General features: G+C 48.5%; 1 protein-coding gene across 1 annotated transcript; it reads right to left on the reverse strand.

Moving 5' to 3' along the window:
* Positions 1-4,999: 4,999 nt before the first annotated feature.
* On the reverse strand, positions 5,000-18,357 carry LOC113224858 (proheparin-binding EGF-like growth factor). The gene is made up of 6 exons (XM_026454473.1): positions 18,044-18,357; positions 17,672-17,845; positions 14,389-14,566; positions 7,680-7,835; positions 6,815-6,905; positions 5,000-6,437 (listed from the first exon to the last, which is right to left on the reverse strand). The coding sequence occupies exons 1-5, from the start codon at positions 18,087-18,089 to the stop codon at positions 6,833-6,835; spliced, it is 627 nt and encodes a 208-aa protein (XP_026310258.1). The 5' UTR covers positions 18,090-18,357; the 3' UTR covers positions 5,000-6,437; positions 6,815-6,832.
* Between the last annotated feature and the right edge of the window lie 9,131 nt (positions 18,358-27,488).

A 27,488-nucleotide genomic window follows, 5' to 3' on the forward strand; every position in this document is an offset into this window, starting at 1 on the left:
TTTTTTTTTTTTTTTTTAAGAGATAGGGTCTTGCTTTGTTGCCTAGGCTGGAGTGCAGTGGTATGATTATAGCTCACTGCAACCTCAAACTCCTGCACTCAAAGGATCCTCCCGCCTCAGCCTCCCAAGTAGCTAGGATTGTGGGTATATGCCACCATATCAGGCTAATGTATACATTTTTTTGGTAGAGATGAGAGTCTCACTCTGTTGCCCAGGTTAGCCTCAAACTTCTGGCCTCAAGTGATTATTCTGCCTCAGCCTCCCAAAGTGCTAGGAATCCAGGTGTGAGCCACTGTGTCCAGCCAGTAAGTTCCTGTTAATATTATTTCTCCCCCATACTATTTCTGGATATGGGAAAAGAGAAAACAACTCTGGCACAGAGAACTCATTTAGGAGTGTAGCTTAGTGGTTACAGTGCAGGCTTGGGAATTAGGCTTCTCAAGTTTACATCCTACTTTTACCACTTTCCTTAGGCATGCATTTAACATCTCTCAATTGCTTCTCAATTTTCCTCATCTATAACTTGGGTACAGTAAGTTGTGTTGAGATGCAAATAAGGTAGTGCCTGTAAAGTGTGCAGCCCAGTGTCCCATACATAGTGAGCATCCCATGAAATGTTAAATGTTTAGTAAGCTAATAGTGATTATTATGAACACTATAAAAGAAAGTTTCTCAAAGGAGGCTGAAAGCGGAGCCCAGAGAGAAGAGATAGATGCTTTTTAGTGCTCAGGGAGGGCCAGATTTCTAATGACAGCCCGTCTTGAGAAATGGCTGCAGGTTCAGAGGCTCCTAGGGCCACTGTATCAACCAAGAAGATGCCCAGAGGAGCTCCAGAGGACCTCTGCTGAGGGGAACTCCCATGAGAAACAGGGGCAGAGGAGAGAGCAGTTGAAAGGCAGGAAGCCCTGAGCCTGCAGGAAACATTAGCTGGAGAAACAAAGTGTGCTTGGAAAAGCCCAGCGCAGGACAAGAGCTTGATACTGAAAGCTTGGAAGCAGGAAAGGGAGCCTCAGGAGAGTTCAAAGTAACTCACTACTCCAGTTATTTCTGATATCTTTATTATTCTCTCTGATTACCACAGAAAATACATTGGTACTTCACAGAACTTTATGCAATGCAAATAGCAAAAGAGTTCCGGCCGGGCGCGGTGGCTCAAGCCTGTAATCTCAGCACTTTGGGGAGCCGAGACGGGCGGATCACGAGGTCAGGAGATGGAGACCATCCTGGCTAACACGGTGAAACCCGTCTCTACTAAAAAATACAGAAAAACTAGCCGGGCGAGGTGGCGGGCGTCTGTAGTCCCAGCTACTCGGGAGGCTGAGGCGGGAGAATGGCGTAAACCCGGGAGGCGGAGCTTGCAGTGAGCAGAGATCCGGCCACTGCACTCCAGCCTGGGCGACAGAGCGAAACTCCGTCTCAAAAAAAAAAAAAAAAAAAAAAAAAGAGTTCCTATTATTCAAGTTTTTAAAATCTTTTTTTCTTCTTTTTTTTTGAGACAGGGCCTCACTCTGTCACCCAGGCTGGAGTGCAGTAGTACAATCACAGCTCACTGCAGCCTCAATCTCCTAAGCTCAAGTGATCTTCGTGCCTCAGCCTCCCAAGTAGCTGGGATTACAAGCACACACCATCATGCCTGGCTAATTTTTTTTTTTTTTTTTTTTTTTGAGATGGAATCTTACTCTGTTGCCTAGGCTGGCATGCAATGGTGCAATCTCGGATCACTACAAACTTCTGTCTCCCAGGTTCAAGTGATTCTCCTGCCTTAGCCTCCCTGGGCCTGCCAAAGTGCTGGGATTACAGGCGTGGGCCACCGCTCCCGACCAGGCTAATTTTTTTATTTTTTGTAGAGACAGGGTTTCACCATGTTGCCCAGGCTGGCCTTGAACTCCTGGGCTCAAGCGATCCCACTGCCTCTGCCTTCCAAAGAGCTGAGATTACAGATGTGACCCACCACACCTGGCCCTAAAAATTCGTATTCGGTGAATTTCTCAAAGTGAATACGCTCACGTAGCCCACATCCCAACCATGGCACAACTTATCAGAATACCAGAAGTCCCTCTCTTCCAGTCATTACTGATCACAATGGGAGTCTTTTTCCTGATTTTTCTCACCATAGTTTTGCCTGTCTTTAAGTTTTAAGTAAATGGAATCACACAGTATATACTTTTTTGTGAGTCTGCCTTCTTTCACTGAGCCATATGTTTTGCAACTCATTCCTATTGCTATTTAGTACTTCACCGTATAGATATATCCCCGATTTATTCATTTTTTTTTTTTTTTTTTGAGACGGAGTCTTGCTCTGTCGCCCAGGCTGGAGTGCAGTGGCCGGATCTCAGCTCACTGCAAGCTCCGCCTCCCGGGTTTACGCCATTCTCCTGCCTCAGCCTCCCGAGTTGCTGGGACTACAGGCGCCCGCCACCTCGCCCGGCTAGTTTTTTGTATTTTTAGTATAGACGGGGTTTCACCGTGTTAGCTGGGATGGTCTCGAACTCCTGACCTCGTGATCCGCCCGTCTCGGCCTCCCAAAGTGCTGGGATTACAGGCTTGAGCCACCGCGCCCGGCCATTGATTTACTCATTTTTATCATCAGATACTGATGGGTATTTGGATGGTTTCCAGTTTTTAGTTATTGCAAGTAATGCTTAGATTACTCTTGTGCGTATCTTTTTTTGTTTGTTTGTTTGTTTGTTTGTTTGTTGAGACGGAGTCTCGCTGTATCACCCAAGCTGGAGTGCAGTGGCCGGATCTCAGCTCACTGCAAGCTCCGCCTCCCGGGTTCCCGCCATTCTCCTGCCTCAGCCTCCTGAGTAGCTGGGACTACAGGCGCCGCCACCTCGCCCGGCTAGATTTTTGTATTTTTTTTTAGTAGAGACGGGGTTTCACCGTGTTAGCCAGGATGGTCTCGATCTCCTGACCTCGTGATCCGCCTGTCTCGGCCTCTCAAAGTGCTGGGATTACAGGCTTGAGCCACCGCGCCCGGCCTCTTTTTTTTTTTTTTGAGACAAGAGTCCCACTCTGTGGCCCGGGCTGGAGTGCAATGGCGCAATCTCTGCTCACTGCAACCTCCGCCTGCCAGGTTCAAGCAATTCACCTGCCTCAGCCTCCCAAGTAGCTAGGACTACAGGTGCATGCCACCATGCCCGGCTAGTTTTTTGTATTTTGTTGTTGTTGTTCTTGTTGTTGTTGTTTTTGAGATGGAGTCTCTCTCTGTCGCCCAGGCTGGAGTGCAGTGGCCGGATCTCAGCTCACTACAAGCTCCCCCTCCCGGGTTTGCACCATTCTCCTGCCTCAGTCTCCCGAACAGCTGGGACTACAGGCGCCCGCCACCTCGCCCAGCTAGTTTTTTTGTATTTTTTTAGTAGAGATGGGGTATCACTGCATTAGCCAGGATGGTCTCGATCTCCTGACTTCGTGATCTGCCCGTCTCGGCCTCCCAAAGTGCTGGGATTACAGGCTTGAGCCACCGCGCCCGGCCAGTTTTTTGTATTTTTAATAGAGATGGGGTTTCACCATGTTGGCCAGGTTGGTCTCGAACTCCTGACCTCATGATCCACCTGCCTCAGCCACAGAAAGTGCTGGGATTACAGGCATGAGCCACCGCCCCCAGCCTCTGGTGGATCTCTTCTGGTGAACCATGTACTTATTTCTCTTGAATCTCCAGGAGTGGAATTACTCCTGGCGTATGCATATGTTCAGCTTCAATAGTTACTAGTGCCTAAAGTCTTAAAAGGATGTTCCAAGTATATACAAGATCTCTGTGCAGGCTCCTGGAGAAACTTCGGAATGTCATAACTCTGCAAGGGAAGAGGATGAGGAAGGGGCAGCCCAGTGGCACTTGTCCAATGCCACTGCACTGCCCCAATCCACCTTGTGGACTGTCCAATCCACCAGGACACATGACATGCCCCAAATTCCACTTTCATCTTGTCACCACCATCCACATTCCCCAACAGAGACCCCTCTCTAAATCCAATCACACTTTCAGGGCAGCATTGGATTGCATGTCTGTCCACTTGCTGGCCTTGGACTGAATTGTATTTCCTACATTCATTCATCCAGGTAACAAATATTGAGTGCCTACCACTCAATTGCATTGTTTTAGAATCTAGGAGAGGAGCAATATACACACCCCTACCCTCGTGGAGCCAACATTTTCATAGGAGATGGACTATAAACAAACAGGAATATGTTAGTGGTGATAAGGGCTATGGAGAAATATAAAGCAATGTAAGAAGAGTAAGAGGAGGATGGGGGAAGGAATGTGCTATTGTTTAATAGGGTGGTCAGGGAAGGCCTGCAGAGCAGATAAGATCTGAAAGACATGATCACTCTGGCTATTACACTGGAAATATGTTATGTGGAAGCGAGATGGAACTAGAAAGGCAGAGGCCATCACAAAAGCGCAGGCATGAGATGATGCTAAATTGGACTGGGTGATGGTAGTGGCAGTGATGAGAAGTGGTTGCATACAGCATATATTCTAAAGGTAGGGCTGACAAGATTTGCTGATGGATTGGCTGTAGAGCAAGAGAGGGGAGTCAAAGACATCTTGTTCTTGCCAGAAGCAATGCCTGCTCATATACACATAAGTATGTACAGCATATGTACCACATGTACAGCATAGGAGTAGGTCCTGAGTCCAGGACCTGTTGATTGAATGGGTGGATGTCTTCGCTGATTACAGCCAGCTAAATGTGTGAAAGATCTGTTCTTTCTTATCTCGGAGATAGCATGGTATAAGTACCAAGACAAAATAACTGGAGCCAGACTACTAGTCCCAGCTCTGTCATTTACTAGCTGTGTATCCTCAGGCAAGTTACACAATCACTTTGAGCCTCAGTTTCCCCTTCTGGAAAAATGGGACAGTAATAGTACCTGCATTACAGAATTGTTGTAGTAGTATACATAAATAGGCCTGGTATAGAGCCTACCACCAAGTCAGGGCTTAGGAAATAACTAAGTTAAACCAGTTCCCAGTTAAAGCAAACAGACAAAAGGATATGGAACAAGGGTTATCTTTATTTGGATTGCAAAGTATAAATGTGAACCAGGTTTGGAAATACAAGTTGTAACAGTCAGAAATGGCACCAGAAACTTCCAGAAAGGACCATGACAGCATACCTTTGTCGTTTTGGTGAGGTGGGTGGGATTATACAAAGCCTTCCCCACCTCCAACCTTCTCGGTAGCAACTGGCAGGTAATCAGTTACCAAGAACAGTGAGCTCCAATGTTCCCTGTTCCTTCTCAGCCTTTTGCTTTGCTAATACCTTCTCCAGACTGTCCTCTGCTGCACTGACCCCTGCATGGAGTAGCACCAGAAGAATGGCAGGAGTTAGAGAAATGTCTTGACACAAGGGAAAGTGAGTTCCCACGCTGTGGGCCTGGGGCCGTGGGGGTGACGAACCAGGAAAGCTACAGGCATGGAAGCCCAACCTCTTCTGAGACTTGACAGGGAGAGGACACGGGGAGACACTGATATCTGTTACATTTTGATATCAGCACCTTGGGCTTTCAAAACACAAACGGTAGACAAAATCGCCTAGGCAAGACTGCAGTCCAACTCATAGAGTGGCTCTGACCAAGTTAACCCCTACATCCTGACCATACAGAACTCCCCAGGTGGCACTCTGACCACGGAAGATCTGCAGAGATGTAGACAGACAATAAATTACTACAGATGAGTCACAGAACCATCCCAGCTTTGTGGCAAGGGTGGGTGGCACTGAGCCAGATTGTGGGGATGAGGAGTGGAGGGCCAGGAAATTGCCAAAGTAACAGTCTAGGCACTTGAAATATTATTGTTAGATTGTTAAAAACTAAATAAATTAACATACATAGAATAAAATAAATATATAATTTAAGAGGCATTTACAAACAACAACAAAAATAGTTGTTATTTTTCCATCTGGGAAGAAGTCCCAAAATTCAGTTCTCAGGCTTGTGGTATTTCACAGTTAACTCATCAAATCCAGCGCTGGAGGCTCCCAATGGCAGATCCCTTGGTGGTACTTGAGTACATGGCTTCTCAATCTTTGTTGCTTTCTTCCAGTTCACAAATCTTTCCTTCTTGCTCTCCTTCTTCTTCTTCTTTTTTTTTTTTTTTTCAGTCAAAGATCCTGGAGCATATGGAATTTAACCGGCATTCTAATCCAGAAGTAAGTGCTTAAACAAACTTATAAGGGGAAGTGGGGCTTGGTGGAGGGGAATCAGAAGGGCATGAAGGTCCCTTGCTTTTGCTTTCTTCTTACCCAGATACCATCAGACATACTCTGTTTGGCACTTGAAGGCTCTGGTATTTTGGCAAAGCAATTATGGGAGGCCCAATCTAGATGGCGACTGGGGACGAAGGAGTCTTTGTGGCTAGATGTGAAGTCTTTCCCCTCTGCAGTCTGAAATCACCTTGTGTCTTCTCAGAGGTAGCAGTCCCCAGCCGATTCCTAAAGCACAAAAGGAAGGCATTTAAAGCCAGGTCTAGTCTAAAGAGGTCTTAAGATTTTCCTGGTCCAGTCTTTGTTATTTTTAAACTTTTTGAGACGGGGTTTCGCTCTGTCTCCCAGGGGAGGGGAGGAGAGGGGAAGGGAGGGGATGAGGGTGGGAGAAGCTGTCTTCTCAGGCATCTCTCTTAGGTGTCTCTCTAGCAACTTTTACCTTAAATGAAGCACTGAGTCTTTTTGAAAATAGTTCTGCAATGGGATATTAATGTCACAGTGGCCTGGCCCCCAACCCCTCAATGAAAAATTCAGCGCCCACTGAAGCAGAGCCAGGAAAGGGGACAAAGGATAATCATGTCATGGGGCAAAGGATGGAGCATTACCTTGAGCACAAGTCTCTCTCAGTGGGAATTAGTCAAGCCCAACTTCACTTTCTCTTCATTTTCCACATCATAACCACCTCTCCTATGGTACCTGAGGAAGATAAGTTTTGTGAATAATCTCTGCCTGCTATGACAAAGTACAGGTCCAGAGCAGGTCCTTCCAAAGAACTCTGCCATGGTGGTTTCCTCTACTACTTGGAAAAGCCCAGACACAGTAAGGCAACCCAACCACTGGTCAAAGGCCCAACTGCCCTGAGGAACTCCTGTCTCTAACAGCAGGATGCAATTTACAGAGAGCTTTCACCTCATTTATGTGATCCTCACAACATCGTTATGAAGTAGGTGGACAAAGATTACGATCACTATAAGGTTACAATCCTCAGACAGATGAGTTACACTGCTTGAAAACAGGCATAGAGTGCTTGGTGGGTCTCCCCCGAGCTAGAGCATACCTGGATTAGAAGCAGGGCCTGAAGTGCAGATGCCTCGGGAGTGGAAGGATATACCACTAGCACCACCCACACCTTGACTACCAAACCACATACTAATGCCATCAAAGAACAGCTAGGAGAAAGAAATGTGTGACAAAGTGATTCCATGAGTGGGTAGTTGGGTCGCAGAGGCAGGAAAAGAACTCCTGTAAGGAGCAGAACCTGCTATGGCCTCGCAAATTTGACCCTGGGCTCTAGACATGGGACTTATGTCATGCCAGAAATACCAGGGTTTTGGAGAGTCTACACCCCGGAGCTAGCCCACGATTTGGAGAGATTGAGGGAAGTACATGTGATCATGAAGGAGAGGGCCCAGGAGGAGGAAGAATGGGAGTGATTTGCAGAAGCAGTCTGCAGGGGACTCCAACACTCACCTAAACATGAGAAGCCCCACGATGACCAGCAGACAGACAGATGACAGCACCACGGCCACCACGGCCAGGATAGTTGTATGGTCATAGGTATATAAGCGATTTTCTACTGGGAGGCTCAACCCATGACACCTCTCTCCATGGTAACCCGGGTGGCAGCTAGTTCAAGAAAAAACAAGAAGGAGATAGAGTTAGTGCTTTGGCCTCTCTCTCTTGGCAATGGCCCACCTGCATAAGCCAAACCCCATTCCTCATACCCTCAGCCTGTCAATCCCTGACCATGATCCCTGCCCATCCTCCATCCTTCTCCTCTAGTATAAAACCCTTTAAAGTGCCTCTGAAGGCTCTATAGCATTCCTCCCTCACTTGACACCCTCCCCTTTTCCATTTCCTCTGGTTCTCTGGGCTGAGAATCCTGTTCCAGGCACGGAAAAAGCAAGGGAGGACTTGAAGGCCTCAGTTAGATATGTTCCACGTGTGGCTGATTTATGACATGTGTGTTCAGGCGTTAAACCACTTATGAGGGCTTGGGCACAAGAGCTGGTAGGCTGAATTCAGGGATTTGTATCACTCCCTCCAGTGAGGCCCCTCAACATTCTGACCCAGAAATAAACCCAGCCTTGCCCATTGTGCTTCCAGCATCCAGTCCCTCTCCACCGCTGCCCAGCCTATTAATAGGCCCTGTGCCTCTGCCAGGAGTCGTTTTTCTCAAGTTTCCTTCATTTAACTCCAGCTCCCCCTTGGTGCAGGGCCCAACTTGGGAGCTCAACTCTGGCCTTTGGCCTCTGAATGCTGAGCTACCAGGCCTCTTTCATCACAGGACAAACCAAACAAATCAAGTAACATCTTTCTGCCCAGCTGCCCTGCCAGAGCATGGAAGAATGTCAGAAACAATCCCTTGGCTCTCCTCACTCAAGAAATAAATCACATGGCAACTGCCTTTTCTTTTTCTTTTTCTTTTTCTTTTTTTAAGACAGAGCCTTGCTCTGTCGCCCAGGCTGGAGGGCAATGGTGCAATCTTGGCTCACTGCAACCTCCACCTCCTGGATTCAAGTGATTCTCCTGACTCAGCCTCCCGAGTAGCTGGGATAACAGGTGCCCACTACTACACCCAGCTAATTTTTGTAATTTTTTAGTAGAGATGGAGTTTCACCATGTTAGCTAGGCTGGTCTCTAATTTCTGACCTCAGGTGATCCACCCGCCTCGGCCTCCCAATGTGCAGGGATTACAGGCGTGAGCTACCGTACTTGGCTGGCAACTGCCTTTTCTAACACAAAGCATTTCCTTGAAGCTCTTAGAAAGACTCAGACATGCTTACAGTTGAAGAAGAACATTCACATCCTTTCCTTTATCTGAGCATCCCAGAGATCCTTTGATGTAGGTAGGAGCCCCATTTTACAGAAGGGTGGAGTAGTTTTCCCAAGGTCACACAGCAAGGCAGAAACTAAGATGTAGCTGTAGACTGACTCTGAGCTCAGTGTGCTGCCCACTCACACCTGACAACTGCCTACCCTCCAGGCAGGGGGCACAGTGGCACTGTCTGGGGACTCTGGACCACCAGCTGCTGAAGGAAGCACCAAGAATCTGGTGGCCCTCTTTTCTGAGCTGTGATTTCTCTGGGAAGGAAGTGTTTTCTCTGGTGCCTCAGAACAAGGAATCCCTTCTTCCTGCGGACAGAGCACCAGGGAAGCTCCAAGAGACAGACTTGTCCACAACCGGCAGTGGCAGAGGGGCCAGGCTGGGTGGCACCGCATACTTGCCTTCCTGTCCTGTGCCTCTCCCTGCCCTAGTTCCTCCTGGGTACTTTGAGAAACCACCTCATTGCAGGATTAATGTAAATCAGGCCCACTATACACACAGCACAGTCCACAGTTCCTTGCCCCGCCTCTCCATGTATCTGTCCCATCAGCCCATGTAGGCATAAAAGCAACCCCTATCCTGCCAGGGCATGGAGGACACTTGCAGAAGCACCCCTGGAAAATCACTTGTGCACAGCAGTTTATCATTCACAAGCCACTAGCCTTATCTACCAGCTCAACTGAGCCTCCTAACATTCTGGTATGCAGGTACAACCCCATCTTACAGATGGAAAAGCTAAGATTGAGGGTCAGAGAAATTAAGTGATTCACCAAAAGTTGCACAACTAGGAAGCAGCAGGGCTAAGACTAGGAACAAGTCTTGGCAGATTCCAAATTCATCATTCCTTCCACTCTGACCAATGCAGAACAGTGCAGGTAACTCCAAGAAAGCGTATCTGATAGGCTCCTGGGGGGCAGTCTGACCCTTCTCTCTGACTATGTTATTATTATTTATTACTCATAACTTGAATAATAAAGAATAATAACTAGCAATCATTGAAGGCTTACCATGAGCCAAGTACTTTGTGCTAACTGCTTTACAAGGATTATTTCATTTAAAGCCATCTCTGTGAAGGAGAAGTTACTAGCCCCATTTTAAAGACGGACTGAGGCTTAGCCTTTGTTAAATACCTTGCCCAGGGTTACAAAGCTGGTGAGTGGTAGAGCCAGGATTCAACCCAGCAGTTTGGATGACTTCAGAGACTTTGCTTTCCCGGGAGGAGGGAAGCTGAAGTTGAATCTGTTTTTCACTTCCAGTCCATCATTCAAACTCCACAGGTAGTTACTCAGAAGATAGAAATAAAGTTTGGCCTCAGAGTCCCGCAATTCAGTTACATAATCCCTCCACCCCTACCCTGAGTCAAAAGGATAATAATGCAAACATCCTAATATTACCTACCTCCCCCTCCCTTTGCAGACAACTCCTGGCTTCCCCAGAGAGGGAGGGGGAATGAGTACATTCCAAGCATCCCAGGGTAGGGGCAAAATTTTGTGTCTTGTCCAGAGCCAGCCACCATCAAACTAGGACACATTCTTCCCACCCATGTCTGTGACCCATTCCAGAACTTGTATTACAACAGATGCAAGAACCCTCTAGGGTCTAGAGACATCTTCCAATCTGGATTTCTCCACCTTTACCCCAGAAGGTGGAGGGGACACGTCTGGATGGAGGAGACTCAGAGTACATGAGTTCCAGACTGGTTCTGCTGCTATTTCTAGCCAGGTAATTTTGGGCAAGTCACGTTACCTTTCTAAACATTGGTTTCCTCATATAAAATACAGAGATAAGAAATGCCTACTTCACTAGAGTATTGTGAAAACATAAAATGAGGTAATACAAATGAAAGGGTTTAATAAAGGCCAAGTCCCACATTGTGTGAGTTTTTATACAATCAGACTCCAGAGGTTACTGCCCATGGCCTGAGAAATGGGGTACCCAAGTCAGATGGAGCCAAGAGAAGCGGGATCGCCATTCCTTCTTAGCACCTGGGCAGTGAGGCCAAGCAGAGCCCCATAGCCTATCTCTGCTCCAGCTCTGAGTCCTCCTCAGCCCAAGTGTCCCCAGGATTCCTCCAGCCACAGGAAACTCTGCAGCCAATTTCTGGGTCAGCAACCAGTCAGGAATCCCAGGAAACTACTCTTTTTTTTTTTGAGATGGAGTTTTGCTCTTGTTGCCCAGGCTGGAGTGCAATGGTGCGATCTCGGCTCACTGCAACCTCCGCCTCCTGGGTTCGAGAGAGTCTCGTGCCTCAGCCTCCCTAGTAGCTGAGATTACAGGCACCCGCCACCATGCCCAGCTAATTTTTGTATTTTTAGCAGAGACGGGGTTTCGCTATGTTGGCCAGGCTGGTCTCGAACTCCTGACCTCAGGTGATTCACCTGCCTTGGCCTCCCAAAGTGCTGGGATTATAGGTGTGAGCCACCATGCCCAGGAGAAACTACTCTTTGAGGGCAACTTTTGGCTGGTGACACAAAAAGGGTTTTCCTGTTCATGGCAGCTGCAGAGGGCTAGTTTAGGAAGCCGGGTAGCCTCAGTCTCACCACAGTAGCCTGGACACACCTGGGCTAGTGGTTCCTGGGTCTGGAGTCAAAGAAGAGCCACAAAAATCCCCAGATGAAGGTCCACAGATGTCACATTCCCCCAAACCAGGATTTCTGTCTTCTTGCTGCTTTCTGCCCTGAGTAGCAAGGGCAGGAGACAGTAGGGGACCCTCCCAGACATGCAATCAACCCCCTGAAAATCTGCCTAGGAAGTGGTGGCTCACACTTGTAATCCCAGAACTTTGGGAGGCCAAGGCAGGTGGATTACTTGAGGCCAGGAGTTCAAGACCAGCCTGGCCAACATGGTGAAACCCCACCTCCACACAAATTTAAAAATTAGCCAGATGTGGGGGCGTGTGCCTGTAACACCAGCTGCTCAGGAGGCTGAGGCAGGAGAATCACTTTAATCTGGGAGGCGGAGGTTGCAGTGAGCCGAGATTACGCCACTGCACTCCAGCCTGGGTGACAGAGTGAGACTTCATCTCAAAAAAAAAAGGGCCAGGTATGGTGGCTCATGCCTATAATCCCACACTTTGGGAGGTTGAGGCAGGTGGATCGCCTGAGGTCAGGAGTTCAAGACCAGCCTGGCCAACATGGCAAAATCACATCTCTACTAAAAATATAAAAATTATTAATTGGGCATGGTGACAGGTGCCTGTAGTCCCAGTCACTTAGGAGGCTGAAGCAGGAGAATTGCTTGAACCCAGGAGGCAGAGGTTGCAGTGAGCCGAGATCGCACCACTGCACCCCACCCAGCATGGGAGACAGAGTGAGACTCTGTCTCAAAAAAAAAAAGGAAAAGAAAAAAGAAAAAGAAAATTCTGCCCAGGAAGCTAATGTAAAGTTTTCAAATCATATTGCTGTGCTCTTAGGCTAGTCAAAGAATAAGAGATCTCTAGGACAACAGCTGCCCTCTGCCCTTTATAAAATGCTGCTCCAATTCGATAAGGACAGATACAGGAAAGAAAGATGAAAGCCAACACCCAGTGCAGCCTGAGGGCATGAAAAGCATGCTGGACTAGGAGTCAGGTACCTGAGACACTGTCTTGTTTCCAACTACTTATTTAGCTATTGACCTCAGGCAAATTACTTCCTATTTTCTGGCTCCAGTTTCATCATCTTTCAAGCAGAGGTACCAAGTCCTGCCTACGCAGCAGAGGGCTTTTGGAAAATCCCAGGAAACTATATCTCTCCAGCTCCTAAAGTAGTGTCTGCCACTAAATAGGAGCTTAACATACCTGGGCTCAACTCATATTATATATAAACACTGAAACTCTGGGACAAAGGAGAGATGACATCATTATAGTTATCACTATCCCTAGGGACCACTGGGAAGGTGGCCGGGCACCCATATCAGGTTCTTTGGGTTTAGGTGGTCAGCTGAGTCCAGCTCTCCAGGAAGGCAGCCTTATATAGCCTCTCAACCACACAGTGCAGGCCCCACATCCATCCACCAAAATGCCCAGGACCAATCTGGTATAGATAGATTCCTGGCCTCAATCCACCTTGACTACTTGAGTCACCTTCCTCACCCTGTACTAACGATGCCATTTTGCAAATTTAAGACGAACATTTCCTGCCCTGTCCCAAGACCTTGGGAAGGATATATGGGGGCTTTCTATGCCACTCTTAAAGAATGCCTTCTAATACCAAGCTCCTGACAAGGATGTTACAGGAAAGGATGCACAAGTGACTGTGGACATGGTGGGGAGTGATGGGTCTGTCTGCCAGCTGCTAAATACAGGGCAGCTCTGCTATGTGTGATCAGACAAAACAAGGAAGCTTTAAAAAGCCAAGGGATCTGCACCAATCACCAGTAGAAGGGATTGCAGGCACCCCGCCTTCTTGACAGGCTGGAGGCAGTGTACACACAATAGTCTCTTGGCTCTGTCCAGAGTCTCCCCCTAAGGCCCCCAGAGCCTGCCTCCCCACAGGGAAGGGAACGGATGTTTGCAGCCTGACGTGGGGTATTGGCCTCAGGCACAGTGGCAACATTATGCCTGCCAGAGAGCATGGCAGTGCTGTCATCCCTGAGGGGTTGCCAAGGCAGCCGTTTGCTGGGTTTGGCTTAGGAGAGAGGCTAAGGAACCCACAGCCCCTCCGCCCACACACCTACCCAGGGAAGGGGTGATGTTGCCTGACCGGGGGCTGATGCCTGCTGGGTCAGGTTCCATTTCCTGTGAACCCTGCACAAAGGAATTGTTCTCCCACACCATGGCCAAAGGCCAGTACTCTCCATGTCCCCCACCTCCTGGCCCTTGCTGGGGTAAGGAAGAAGAAAGAGAGGCCTCAACCTGCCACCATGATGATCCCTCTCTGTACAGTCCTGCCATGCCTTACAATCAACCCACATTTGCACACTCACACGCACATAAACCCAAATACACACATACCTATACAACATGCATCCAAATGCACCTCCTACCTTCCCTCAGGAGCTCTACTCTGCCCACGAAGCCCACTCTGCCATGTTTCCTACTGGCTTCTCCCTCCCAGAGTACGGCATCAGGCAAGAATGAAGGGCCTGCCTTCAGGTGCCAGCTGTCCTAGCCACATGCTCATTTCTGGGCAAGCAGGAAATGTCCCTAAGGATTAAAGCACGTCACAAAACCATACCACAGGAAATTGCATCCTATAGGGGGGAGGGGGCTTCCGCTGACTAAAAATATATTTCCTCTCCTCCCAACTTCCTCCCAGAGGTTGAGAAGACACTGGGTGAAATTATGAATTCAAGGAACAGTGACAACGAGGAACAGCCACGTGGCTGACAAAGTATGCTGATGAGATTCAGCCCTGGGGAAGGGGCACTTACATGCAGGAGGGAGCCCGGAGCTCCTTCACATATTTGCATTCTCCGTGGATGCAGAAGTCCTTGTATTTCCGAAGACATGGGTCCCTCTTCTTCCCCAGTCCCTTGCCTTTCTTCTTTCTTTTCCCGTGCTCCTCCTTGCTTGGTGTGGCCAGTGCTTGTGGCTTGGAGGATAAAGTGACTGTAGGAGAAAAGCACCCTGTTAAAGTCTGACTCTTTGGGAAGAAAATCAGAAGAGCATAGTGCTTGAAAGGAGTATATACTCTTTGATCCCACCTGAAGTCAGAGATCTGGGAAGGTCCCTTAGCTCAGTGCCTCCCAAGAGGCAGAAGGAAGAGCAGGAAGATTGGGCAGAACCACCAGAAAGAGGGAACCTCAGTAGGAAGTAGAAGCTAGTGTGGGTCCCAAGGAAGGCATTTCACAGTCTCAGTGTAAGAGCCTCATTCTCAGAATGCTTTTGTTGAGTAACTGCAGTTCACTGGGCAATTCTACCAACTCTACCTCCACCCCACTGTCCACCTTACACCCCCATCTCTTACTCCCCCGCACTGACTTCGTTCTATTTTGGCCTTCAATCAGCCTCATTTCCTGATGCTATACTCAGTGACCCACTTGCAAAAAGACAGTGTCACACACAAAAACTGCTTCTAGAGAAAGTACTTGGAGGTTTTGGGGTTGGAGGGCTCCTAAAACAAGAACAGTGTCCATGTGTTCAGGTGGTCTCCTCCGGGGCACCCCTTAGTATCATGAGCCCAGGGCAGAGCCTGGCTCAGGAACAGCAAGCAGGCCAGTCTGGTCACAGCCTTGCTTTTTCAACTTCAAGCAAAATATTTAACCTGCACGCCCTTTACAGCTCACCCACTTTCTCAAAGATTCATTCATATTTAACCCCCAATGTCCTGTTTATAGCTCTCTGGGTTGGGGGGTACAGGGTGTACAAGGGATAGAAAAATGGAAAGTAAGGAACTGTCCAGAAGGAACTGGAACAATGATGACTCCCCACTTCTTTCCATGCTTCAGAGAGACTGGGGGAAAAACAACCTCACCCAGACATCCAGTTGGGATTGACTATGGACTATGCCCATCAGCCCAGTCCCACCCTCTTATCCCCCATCAGGAAAAAGGTACCCATATCCATGGCTACAGCCGTGTGTCTAGCAGAAGGGTGAGCACGATACATTAGACTAGAGACTTAGAGTTTCAAGCTAGAGGGACTTCAAAGAATACCATGTGGCCAGGAACGGTGGCTCACGCCTGTAATCCCAACACTTTGGGAGGCTGAGGCGGCGGATCACCTGAGGTCAGGAGTTCGAGACCAGCCTTGCCAACAGTGGCAAAATCTCATCTCTACTAAAAATACAAAAATTAGCCAGGCATGGTGGTGCGTGCCTGTAATTGCAGCTACTCGGGAGGCTGAGGCAGGAGAATCACTTGAACCTGGGAGGCAGAGATTGCAGTGAGCTGAGATCATGCCATAGAATTCCAGCCTGGGTGACAGAGTGAGTGAGACTATGTTTAAAAAAAAAAAAAAAAAAAAAATCATGGCAGGCAGAGTGACTTACTCAAGGTTATGCAGGATTGGGATTAGAATTGTGGTCTCTGGACTTCCTCCAATGTCTTTCCTCACCACACCAAGCTGCTTCACACACCCCCATCTCCTCCCTCTCACAAGTCTGGAGCACCTGAGATGCTGATCCAGGCATGAATGGGCTCTGAAGTCCATAGATCTGTGCTCCAATTTCAGCTATATGACCGTGGGCAATTCACTTAACCTCTCTGAACCTCAGGTTCTCAGTAAAATGTGGATAGCAAGAGTAACTATCTCAAAAGGTTGCTATAAGTGTTACATTAGCCAGGATAACATATCAAGTGCGTAGAACACAGTAGAAATTTAATAAATGGTAGCAGTCATTTATTTTAGGTGGTAGGATCCCCAGACCTGAAAAGTAGTCCTTGCCCAGTAAAGCCAAGAGAAGGAAAGAAAGAGAAGTAGGTGCCAGCAGCCCCACAGTCCTTCATTTCCTCTCATCCAGTCCCAGGCCCCCTCAGAGCTCAGAAGGCGATACAGGTGGTCAGAGGAACCCAGTGACCAGAGTTTCGGGGAGAGTAAGGCAGGGGGGCCAAGCCAATCAGAAAGGGGAGGGAGAAGGTGCAGGGTGACAGCCAGGCTCCAGCCATGGACAGGGAGCAGTGAGTCAGGTCGGCAGAGGTATGAGGAGCAGCCATGTGGGTGGGGGGTGGGGGTGGGGTGAGTCACAACCCCACCCTGCCCAGCCTAGGAGGAGAGGGCCAGGAGAATCCAGGCTGTTCAGGCCATGGGCAACCCCAGAGGGCCACTGGGAGAGGATGAAGTATGGGAGCCCAGGCTCAGTTTTGGAGCACGTGCTTGATTTATACAAAGTAGAGAGAGTACCCAAGGGAAGCTCCTGGGAAGGAGGGAGAAGGGCAGCTGAGGAGCAGGTGGAGCTAGAACAGGTGGGCATCTGTCCAACCAAATATAGTCATTCCGGGATACAGTGCTGAGTCCTTGCTCTACGCTGGATAATCTCCTCAGGTCTGGAGGCAGGAGAGCTGGCAGGCTCTGGACTCTGCCCTGTGCCTGTGCTTGGCTACAGCCAAAGAGGCTGGTTGGAGGATTCTACATAGCCCTCCCCATTTGGAGTCGCCTCAGGAAAGCAAGGTGCTCAGTATGCCTGCAGGTTTCCGGTAGCATTCAGAGATATCCAGCATTTTAATACAGCCCCCTAGAGGCCCAGCGTTCACCATTCACAGCCTTACCTAGGGCGGCCAAGAGCTCCTCATTCCTCTCTGTTTCCTTAATCTGGAGACAGGTGGATGGAGGAGGCTAACACTGCACACTTTCTATAGAAGTGCCTGGGCATCTTCTCATCTGTTACCTCTATTTTATATACAATAGTCATTTGATGACGGAATTAGAACTGGCGCCCATTTTTACATAGTAGCTCTAGGGAAAGCATCTCAACCATTCCTTGTTCCTATCACTCAGCTTACCTAAGAAGCACATAACGACCCCAGACAACTTGCCTGTTTCAGTTTGCCCCAAAGTACCCAGAAGGGCGGCAACCTAGCAGGCGAGGCAATGACGACAGAGAGAGTGGGACCTCTATTCCAGGGTCCCCCAGTGCCCTTCAGGCCGATCAGCTTTTCCCCGAGGTTCTCCATCAATACCCTCAACCCGCAGTATTGCCCAAACAGCAAGAATCTTGGATCTGCTTATTCCTCAACAGCCCACCCCGGTCCGAGGATGGGCGGCCTCCACACCCACCTCTCAAAAGGTCCAGATCTGCCTCTTGCAAGTCATGGACTTTCCGGTCCCGGCCGCCTCCTAGGGGTAGCAGCTGGTCCGTGGATCCAGTGGAAGGGTCCGGGTTGCTGGTTCCAGCAGCTAGCCCTCTCCGAAGCTGCTCCAGGCTCTCGCCAGTCACCAGTGCCGAAAGAACTGTGGGCGAGCGGCCAGGCCGCATCAGACACCCGCCCAGACCCCCGACCAACACGCACCGATGCCGACGCCCGTCCGCCAGAGCGCAAGGGCCCCACCAAGTGGCCCGTGCCGGGTGCGCTGCGACGACCTTCCCCCATGCCCCCAGCACAGCGCCCCCATCCCCCCGATCTCCGGGGGCGTCAGCAGCCCTCTTACCTGCAGCCAGAAGGAGCTTCGGCACCACCGACGGCAGCAGCTTCATGGTCCCGCACCGAGAGGAGGCGGCGAGGCACCAATCACTTTCGAAGCGGCGGCCACTGGGCGCTGGCACCGGAGCTGGGCGGTGGGACTCAGGAGATTCCGCTGGGCACCGTCTGCCGCCCGCCTCTGCTTGCAAGCCTGGCCGGGACCCCGGCGCAGCTCGCTCTTGTTGAGTGTCTTTCTTGGTCACTCCGCCCGCCCGCGCGGCCGCCCAACCCCGCGCGCCTAGGTCAGGCCAGCCAGCAGCGTGGCCCGCGTAGCTCCTTCGGCCGAATGAGCGCTGCCCGGCGCGCGGCCGGGAATAAGGCTCCCGGAGGCGCCGAAGCTCCGCCCCGCCCGGCGCCGCCCCCTCCCTCCTCCCGTGCTGGGAAGCTCGCCCGGCTCGCGGCGCCGGCAGCTCAGCCCCCGACCCCGCGGGCGCGGCGGGGGACTGGGCGGGAGGAGGGGGCGGCGCTCACATTTTTTGGGACCAGGCCGAGGCAGCCGCGGCCTAATTGTGGGTAGGGCTGATGACCGGCAGGTGGCGGGGAGAGGTTCCTACCTTTCCCCAAACGCCTGTCGCTCTGCAGCCTTGTGACTGACTGCTGAGCTGAGTTCTGTTCCGGGCCTGGCCTCTTGCTGCGTCTCAGCTCCATACCAGGGGTCTCCATCCCTGTCACCCTCTAAGTTTCAGAAGCCCACCTTTTGGCCTACCAACACGGCAAGTATCAAATAATAATTAATTCATTTATCATGTAAAAATTAGACACATGAATGCCAGCCGTTCTCATAAACCCGAGATAACCAGAGTTGAAGCTGCAGGTAATTAGTATCAATCCAGCAAAAGCAAAGGAAGTTAGTACTCTACCAGTCGCTGGAGTGGCTTCCTCCCATCTTCCCTCAGGGGACATTAAGATTTTTGAACTATGGGTTGTAATTCCCAGGCTTCTGAAATTGGAGAGACACAGGTTGTGAAACAAGCCTTATTCTTTTCCTTGCCTTTGACTGCCATCTTTTTCCTCAACATAAAAAATGAGCCTCCCTCCCATAGGACCCAGCTGGCTAACCTAGATTGCTGTTTCACAGGCACCAGGTGTTTCTCTTCCAACCCATGTGCTTTTACAGGGGTCTTCTGGAGTCACTGTTCTGACCCAAAGAAATGAGTCTCTCAGTAGGTATTTCAGTTTCCAGAGACGTGGCTGGGGATAGAGTTGTTTGACATAGGGCTGGGTTGGCTTTCAGAGCTCTGAAATTGTGCCAGATAGAGCACTTGCCTGATTCTGCCTGTATGTAGGGATAAAAACAGGCCTGCTATTTATACACAGTCTATCCCACTGTCCTTCCCTATCCCCACCTTTGCAGGGGTCAGTCTGGCCCTGCTCTCTTAACTTGCTCCAGTAACCCAGGCCTAGGTTTCCATAGTGCACTGGAATCACTACAGACCTGAGTTTGAATCCTGCCTTTGCTACTTACTGTGTGACCTTGGACAAGAAACTTAATTTCACTGAGCCTCAGTTTTGACATCTCTCAAATGGAAAAAATAATAACAATAATAATAATGACTACTTTGTAGGGAGCTTTTTGAGAAATGAATGCGGGAACACACAAAAGTAGTATAGTGCCAGGCACACTATAAGCTTTCAATAAATGTGACTCATTATTATTGTTGCTGTTAATAATAATCACTAATCACTTGACCACTCTATTTCCTTAGAGGCCTCTTTTCTCTCCCTTCCCGAGATCCCTTGCCTTCCCCAGGCCAAATCTGAGGCTTTATGGTATAGTTGGGCTGGTTTCAGACGGAAGCTCACCTGTCACCTATTTGGCTAAGAGCCACTGTTAGATTATCCTTTTGGGTGATCAGTATCGGGCCTAGGACCTCAGTGCATGGTCACCGCCCGGGCCATGCCTTCGTCAGCAGCTGCCTGGCCACCTGCTTCCCCAAAACAAAGCCACCTTGGGGTCAAGGCTTTCCCCAGGGGAGGGTGGAGAGAAACACTTCCTGACACACGGTCAGATCACCCCCTTTTCCCCACCCTTGCCAGATTCACACCCTGCTCTCCTGTCCTAGCCTGCCTTTCTCCCTTCACATGCTCTGTCCTTCCGCCTTCTCACCCCCACATCAGCCTCGGTCCCATTCATGGGGCAACTCCAAACTTTCATCACACCTGGAGCCTCACCCCAGCTAGGTTTGTGTGTCAGCCAGGTTTTACAGGAAGGGCCTGAAAAAAGAAGATAAAAAGCTTGAATTGTATTTGGGACAGTCACTTCCCCTCTCAGAACCTTGGATGTCTCTGAGCAAAGAAAAGGAATCACAATTCATGCTGAGGCAACCTCATTAACTCAATTATTCCATAAACATTAACTGAACATTTTTGGGGGGCACTGGGGACATAGAAATAAATAAGACAGCCCAGGACCTGCTTTCACAGAGCTTATATTCTATAGTAGAGAGGCAGCACATTAAGGAAATAAACAAGGAAAGGCATATCCTATAGTGATATCTGCTAAGAGGAAAGTTAAAATACAATGACGTGCTGTAGGATAATATGTTTCAGTGCCCAGGATAACACTTTAGACTGATTAGCAAAGCCTTCTCTGAGCAGGTGACATGTAAGCTGAGGCCTGAATGAGAAGAAGAAATCAGACTTGGGATCATCCATGACAAAAATATTCCAAGATGTGCAAATAGTGCAGACTCTGAAGTAGAAAAAAGCTTGGAACATTCAAGGAAAAGCAAGAGGGCCAAAAAAGGAGAGATATGGGATGATATTGGAACAAAGGCTAGCAACAGATAAAGGGGACATTATAAGCCAAGGTAGACACTGGATTTTATTAACCATTATTGTGAGAATCATATGAGATGTAAATGAGACAGCACTGTCATGCAGGATTCCTCCGTATCGTCCCCTCTTCCTGCTCAGGTCTCCCCCATCTGCTCTCTGGATGTCAGGTTGTCAAATGCCAGGAACACAGTTCTAAGGAAGCAGAGTTCAGATGGACAAGCCTGCTTTTATTGACTGTCTATTGACCATGAGCAAACTGAGGCTTGGAGACTGATTAGCCCTGGGCCACCAGTGAGTCAGAAGGGGGCAAGTGCAGAGCAGAAACCCTAGCATCCTGCTTCCCAGCCCACGTGGGGTTCCTGGGCCTCTAGAAAGGCAGGCTCCATGGGATTCTGAGTGCTGCTGACTCACTGCTAGGCCAGAGTTCTTGATTTGGAGCGAGCACTTGCTTACCAGTGGGAAGGGCTTTGAAGAAAGGGGTGCTAGTGGTGACAAGAAAGGAGAGAAGGAGACTTGAAGAGAAACCAGAGTTCCTTCTCCACTGTGGTCCAGATTTCTATACAAGTAGATTGGTTCCCCCAAACCTGGCTGTGCACTGGAATTATCTGGGAATTATTATTATTATTATTACTACTACTACTACTTTTTTTGAGACAGGATCTCACTCTGTTGCAAAGGCCAGAGAGCAGTGGTTCGATCTGAAATCACTGCAGCCTTGAACTCCTGGGCTCAAATGATCCTCCCGCTTCAGCCTCCCAAAGTCCTGGGACTATAGGCATGTGTCATAGTGCCCAGCTGTGGGAGTTTATTAAAGATAAAGAGCTGTAGGCTCTACCCCTCTACGCCAGTCCTCTTAAATAAAAATCTCCTGGGGTGGAGCCCGAACATGTGTACTTTAGGCCGGTAATTCTGACATCAGCCCTGTTCAGAAGCACTGGTCTACGTGATTCATCAGGATAACACGCCAAACATCTGAAAAAAAATCTGAACCTCTGAGGCAGAGGAGCTTTCAGTAATGACAATTTCCCTGTACTCAACACTGCACATGCATTATCTTGCTTGATCCTCACAACATCCCCCAAACTAGACACTGTTATCATCATCTGCATTTTAAAGGATTGAAGCTTAAAAAGGTAACATCCCAAGGTCACCCAGCTAGTGAGTATCTCAGCCTCAATTTGAAACCCCCTTGTTCACTTGGGCTTGTGCTCTCCTGAGCTCAGCACTCAAATGGATGAAACGACAGCCGCCATCTCTATGCTTCTGTGGATGGTTTTACTGAGGTTCAGTCCTTCATCTCTCTTGAGGGATAATGATAAGAATCTGTGGCTCACTAGGCTGGAAGGAGGATTAGGTAAGGACAGCAAGGCAGCTAATGAAATGGATATAGTCTTGGGAGTAAGATACTTGGGGATTCAAATTTTGGTTCTTTTTTTTTCTTTCTTTGAACACATTATTCAATTTCTCTTACCTACAGTTTGCTCATCGGAAAAGTGGGGACAATAATAGTAGTTATTATTATAGGGCTCTTGTGATGATTCAGTCATATCATGTGTATAAAGCAGAATATGATGCCTGGCACATAGTAGGTACTTACTCAATGACAGCTGTTATTATGACCAAATTTTTTCTTGCTTGCTTTCCTTTTTCTTTTTAAGTGGGAATTTGAATAAAATGTTGGTTTATCATGAGCTAGCCATCCTCAGAGATGAAGTGCTCCTTTCTGGGAGCTGGCCATGCTTATCAAAGAGATGCTAGATCTGCAAGGCCACCCAGAGTTTTGGAAACCTCAACCCAAAAAAGCAACTCAGGCTCAGAGGTCAGAAGGAAGCTGTGCCCGCTGTGGGAGAGGATTCAGCTGCCTTATCACTCCCCTCTGACCAGAAGTGAGTCCTGCACAGCCCTTGAGCTCTGCCGGGTTGGGGAGAGGGGTAAAGAAGGGCACCGCCATTGAGGGTGGGTCTGACCATGAGCCCAGAGTTACCCAAACCTGGAAAGTCAGGATGAGGGGTCATTGCTCCTTGGCCCAGGCTAGCTTCTCTCACCCCATCTGAGACAGTGAATCAAGCAGTTTGGGCATACAGCTGGATTCGATTAGAACTCAGACCTGCCCTTTGGAGTCCCCGTGTACCTCCTTATGCTGGCTGGGCACCTGGAAGTAGCGTGCTTCATGCCTATTCAGGGATGAACAAGCTCTGCTGCCTGATTGTTTGGGGCTAGGATCCATTTGAATAGGATGAAGGATAGGGATGGATAAGATAGGGAGAGGCTTTTGGAGGTGAGGGGATTTCAGGAATCCCTATCATCTCCAGAAGATGCTGAGGAAGGAATATTTATAATGTGCTGGATCCCAAACCATCCTTCTCTATTTCTGGGCCCATTTTTGTGACTTCAAATGATTAACATCTCCAGACCAAGGACTTTGCCCCTACAGCCATCCCCTCTGTATTGGCCAGCACAGAGAGGAAGTGATTCCTCCCTCATTACACGACCCATCTCTCTCTTCAAGCCTCAGATTCCTCAAGTGAAAAATGAGAACTTGAAACAATTACCATGCATTCAGGTGCCAGCCAGTAATGTTCGTCATGAATGTTTGCTGTCATGTTGCTGTCAAAAGACTTGAGGAGGCTGGGCACAGTGGCTCCTGCCTATAATCCCAGCACTTTGGGAGGCCGAGGTGGGCAGATCACCTGAGGTCAGGAGTTCGAAACCAGCCTGGCCAACATGGCGAAACCCGGGCTCTATTTTTTAGTACAAAAATTAGCCAAGCACTTTGGGAGGCCAAGACAGGCAGATCACGAGGTCAGGAGATTGAGACCATCCTGGCTAACACGGTGAAACCCCATCTCTACTAAAAAATACAAAAAACTAGCCGGGCGAGGTGGCGGGCGCCTGTAGTCCCAGCTACTCGGGAGGCTGAGGCAGGAGAATGGCATAAATCCAGGAGGCGGAGCTTGCAGTGAGCTGAGATCCGGCCACTGTACCCCAGCCTGGGTGACAGAGCGAGACTCCGTCTCAAAAAAAAAAAAAAAATTAGCCAAGCATGGTGGCGGGTGCCTGTTATCCCAGCTACTCAGGAGGCTGAGGCAGGAGAATCACTTGAACCTGGCAGGTGGAGGAGCTGTGATGGCACCACTGCACCCCGGGCGGGGCGAAAAAGCGAGTCTTCGTCAAAAAAAAAAAAAGGCTCGGGGAGACAATTCTATAACAATCAACAGTGCCTGATTTAGAGGGCATGATAACCTTTCTCTCTGTGTCTCAGCTTCTTTGTCTATAAGTGGGGAGAATAACAATCTACTTAGGAGGTTCTTGTGAGATACTGAAGGAGATAGCATCTCTGAAGTGCTTGGCAAAATGAAAAGCCCTATATAAATAGGTCAGAGCTCCTGTTAACTTGTTAACTTTTCCGGTGCTTAACCTTGGAATGCGGTCACATCACATTCTGTACCAGGAATGTACAAGTTCGGTTACTCTTAGAAAGGCAGTTGCAGGTCTGCAGTTTAACAATTTCACATTATCCATTTGCTCGTTTTTTATGGCTAAGGGTTGATCTAAGACAATGGTTTGCAAAGAAGGAGGTACTGCCCCCTAGGGGACATTTCAGGAATTTAGTTGTTACTGACTGGGGAGTCCTCAGGCATTTGGGAGTAAAAGGGGTCAGGAAACTACCTGCTTTTGAGTGTCCTACCAGACACATATCGGTAAAAATCTTGGTTATAATAACTTGAGCCTAGAATCATCTCTAATTTACACAAAAATATAACAAGAGTTTTTGCAGTGACCTTCAGGAATGAAATTAGTGTGAATTGTTCATTTTGGTGATATCTGAGCTACCAATACAACGCACCTGTTATCAGTCAGTATTTATAGCTGTGACATTCAAGGGAAGTCTGTGTGATTGTAATCAATGGGCTACTTCATTCAGATATCTGAGTAGTTGTGAGCAGGCATTTGCCAATTGAAGTAATGTTATTTTAAAAATCATTTTCTCTTTTATATTAATTAGAGTATTTTTATTATTTTGTAGAGAGAGGGTCTTGCTCTGTTGCTCAGGCTGGGACGCAGTAGCACCATCATGGCTCACTGCAGCCTCAGCCTCCTGGGTTCAAGCGATCCTCCTGCCTCAGCCTCCTAAGTAGCTAGGACTATAGGCATGCATCACCACACCTAGCTAATTTTTAATTTTTGTAGAGATGGGGTCTCACTATTTTGCCTAGGCTGGTCTGAAATTCCTGGGCTCAAGCAATCCTCCCACCTTGGCCTCCCAACTTGTTGGGATTAAAGGTGTGAACCATCACACCCAGCCATTATTAATTTCTTTACAGTAAATGTACAGACAGAATATTATCTTTAAACTTCATTTCAGGATAGTAAAGGGATGTTAACAATATTATTTGTCATAAAAAAAGAAAATATTGATTCTGAAAGAATTGAGAACCACCAACACAAGAGATACTCACATGAAAAGCCTTTCTATGGCTGGGTGTGGTGGCTCATGTCTATAATCTCAATACTTTGGGAGGCCAAGGTGGGAGGATCACTTGAACCCAGGAGTTCAAGACCAGCCTAGGCAACATAGTGGGACCCTGCCTCTACAAAAAAGACAAAAGTCCCAACTCCGCTGAGGTAGGAGGATTGCTTAAGCTCAGGAGATGGAAGTTGAGGCTGCTGTGAGCCATGATCGTGTCACTGTACTTCCACCTGGGCTACACAGCAAGACTGTGTCTAAAAGAACAACAACAACAAAAAAAAAAGCTTTTCTATATATCCCTTGTAAAAGTGCTCTTCCAGATACTATTCCATATAAGGTCCCATGTAATAAATTCCTCTGGTAATGCAGTCTTGACTGTCATGGCTATCTGGTATAGGTACTTCCTTTTATTATTAGATAATAACAGTTGTGGAACTCATATGTTCTTTTTTTGTTTCAACTGCCAGGAAGCTAGCTCACAGTTAAGTTTTGAGACTCAGTTGCAGTTGTTATCCTTAGCCTAGCATTTTGAGGATAATTATTATTATTTTTTTTTTTAGACAGGATATCTTGCTCTGTCACCCAGGCTGGGGTGCAGTGGCGTGACCACAGCCTACTGCAGCCTTGACCTCCCAGGCTCAAGTGATTGTCCTACCTCAGCTTCCCAAGTAGCTGGGACTACAGGTGCACCATCTTGCCCAGTTAATGTTTTTGATTTTTAGTAGAGTTGACATATCACTATATTGTCTGGGCTGGTCTCCAACTCCTGAACTCAAGTGATCCTCCTTCCTTGACCTCCCAAAGTGTTGGGATTACAGGTGTGAGCCACCACGCCCAGCAGACAATTTCTTTCCCTTCCAATTTGATTTAATTATGAGGCTCTCTAGTCATTCTTCATTTTCATTTTGTTTCAGAGTTAGGGTTTCTCTCCATTGCCTAGGCTGGAGTATAGTGTGTGTGATGACAGCTCACTGAAGCCTTGAACTCCTGGGCTCAAGCAACTCTCTTGCCTCAGCCTTCTGAGTAGTTGGGACTACAGGCACATGCCACCATGCCTAACTTAAAAAAAAAAATTTTTTTTTCTTTTGGTAGAGGTGGGGTCCGGCTATGTTGCTCAGGCTGGTCTCAAACTCCTGGCTGCAAATAATTCTCCACAAAGTGCTAGAATTATAGGTGTGAGCCACCTCTCCCAGCCCATTCTTTAAATATTTACTTGTTATTTATGTCTTTTTTTTTTTTTTTTTAGACGGACAGAGTCTCGCTCTGTTGCCCAGGGTGGCGTGCAGTGGCACAATCTCAGCTCACTGCAAGCTCCACCTCCCAGGTTCACACCATTCTCCTGCCTCAGCCTTCCAAGTAGCTGGGACTACAGGCGCCCGCCACCACGCCTGGCTAATTTTTTGTATTTTTTAGTAGAGACAGGGTTTCACCATGTTAGCCAGGATGGTCTCGATCTTCTGACCTCATGATCTGCCCCGCCTCGGTCTCCCAAAGTGCTGGGATTTCAGGTGTGAGCCACCGTGCCCAGCCATCTATGTCTTTTATTGTAAGCCACCTTTAAATCTTTTCTGGAAGTAGGGGGAGCATAAATAATGAATGTGAAACTCAAATATCATGCACCTGCAGTCTCCCTCCTAGTACTTTCTGAGTCTGGAAGTCTAGATTGGAGGGGCCTGGAAAGCCTAAGTCAGAGTAGTTGATGGTGGACTCAGGTGGTCTCATCCTGCAGACTCGATGTCTCTGACACCTCATCCTCTTCTCCCTCAACGGCCTTCACCTTTATGAAGGAGTGTGGGCACTGTGAGGAGTCGAAGCAGATTCCAGCTATCAGAGCCCACTCCAACTTGTGGTTGGATCTTGGTGGCCTGGGTTAAGAGGGGGTCAGGGAAGGGCACCCAAGCTCTGGGCTCACAGAAGTCCAAAGCTACAAGTGGAGAGACTCCTTCCACCCAACACACACTCCCCTAGCATGCTGTCTGCATCCCTCAGAGCAGAGGCTCTGAAGCTCAGGCTGAGGCATCAGACTGACCCCGTTTTGAACCCTGGGTGCACTCGCTCCTAGCTCTGCTTTGGGCAGGATACCTCTCTGAGCCTCAGTTTCCTCGTTCAGAAGTAGGAATGATACCTACCTCAGAGGGCTTCACTATTAGGATTACCTCACTGA

Source organism: Piliocolobus tephrosceles, chromosome 4, assembly GCF_002776525.5.
Source record: "Piliocolobus tephrosceles isolate RC106 chromosome 4, ASM277652v3, whole genome shotgun sequence".
NCBI lineage: Eukaryota > Metazoa > Chordata > Mammalia > Primates > Cercopithecidae > Piliocolobus > Piliocolobus tephrosceles.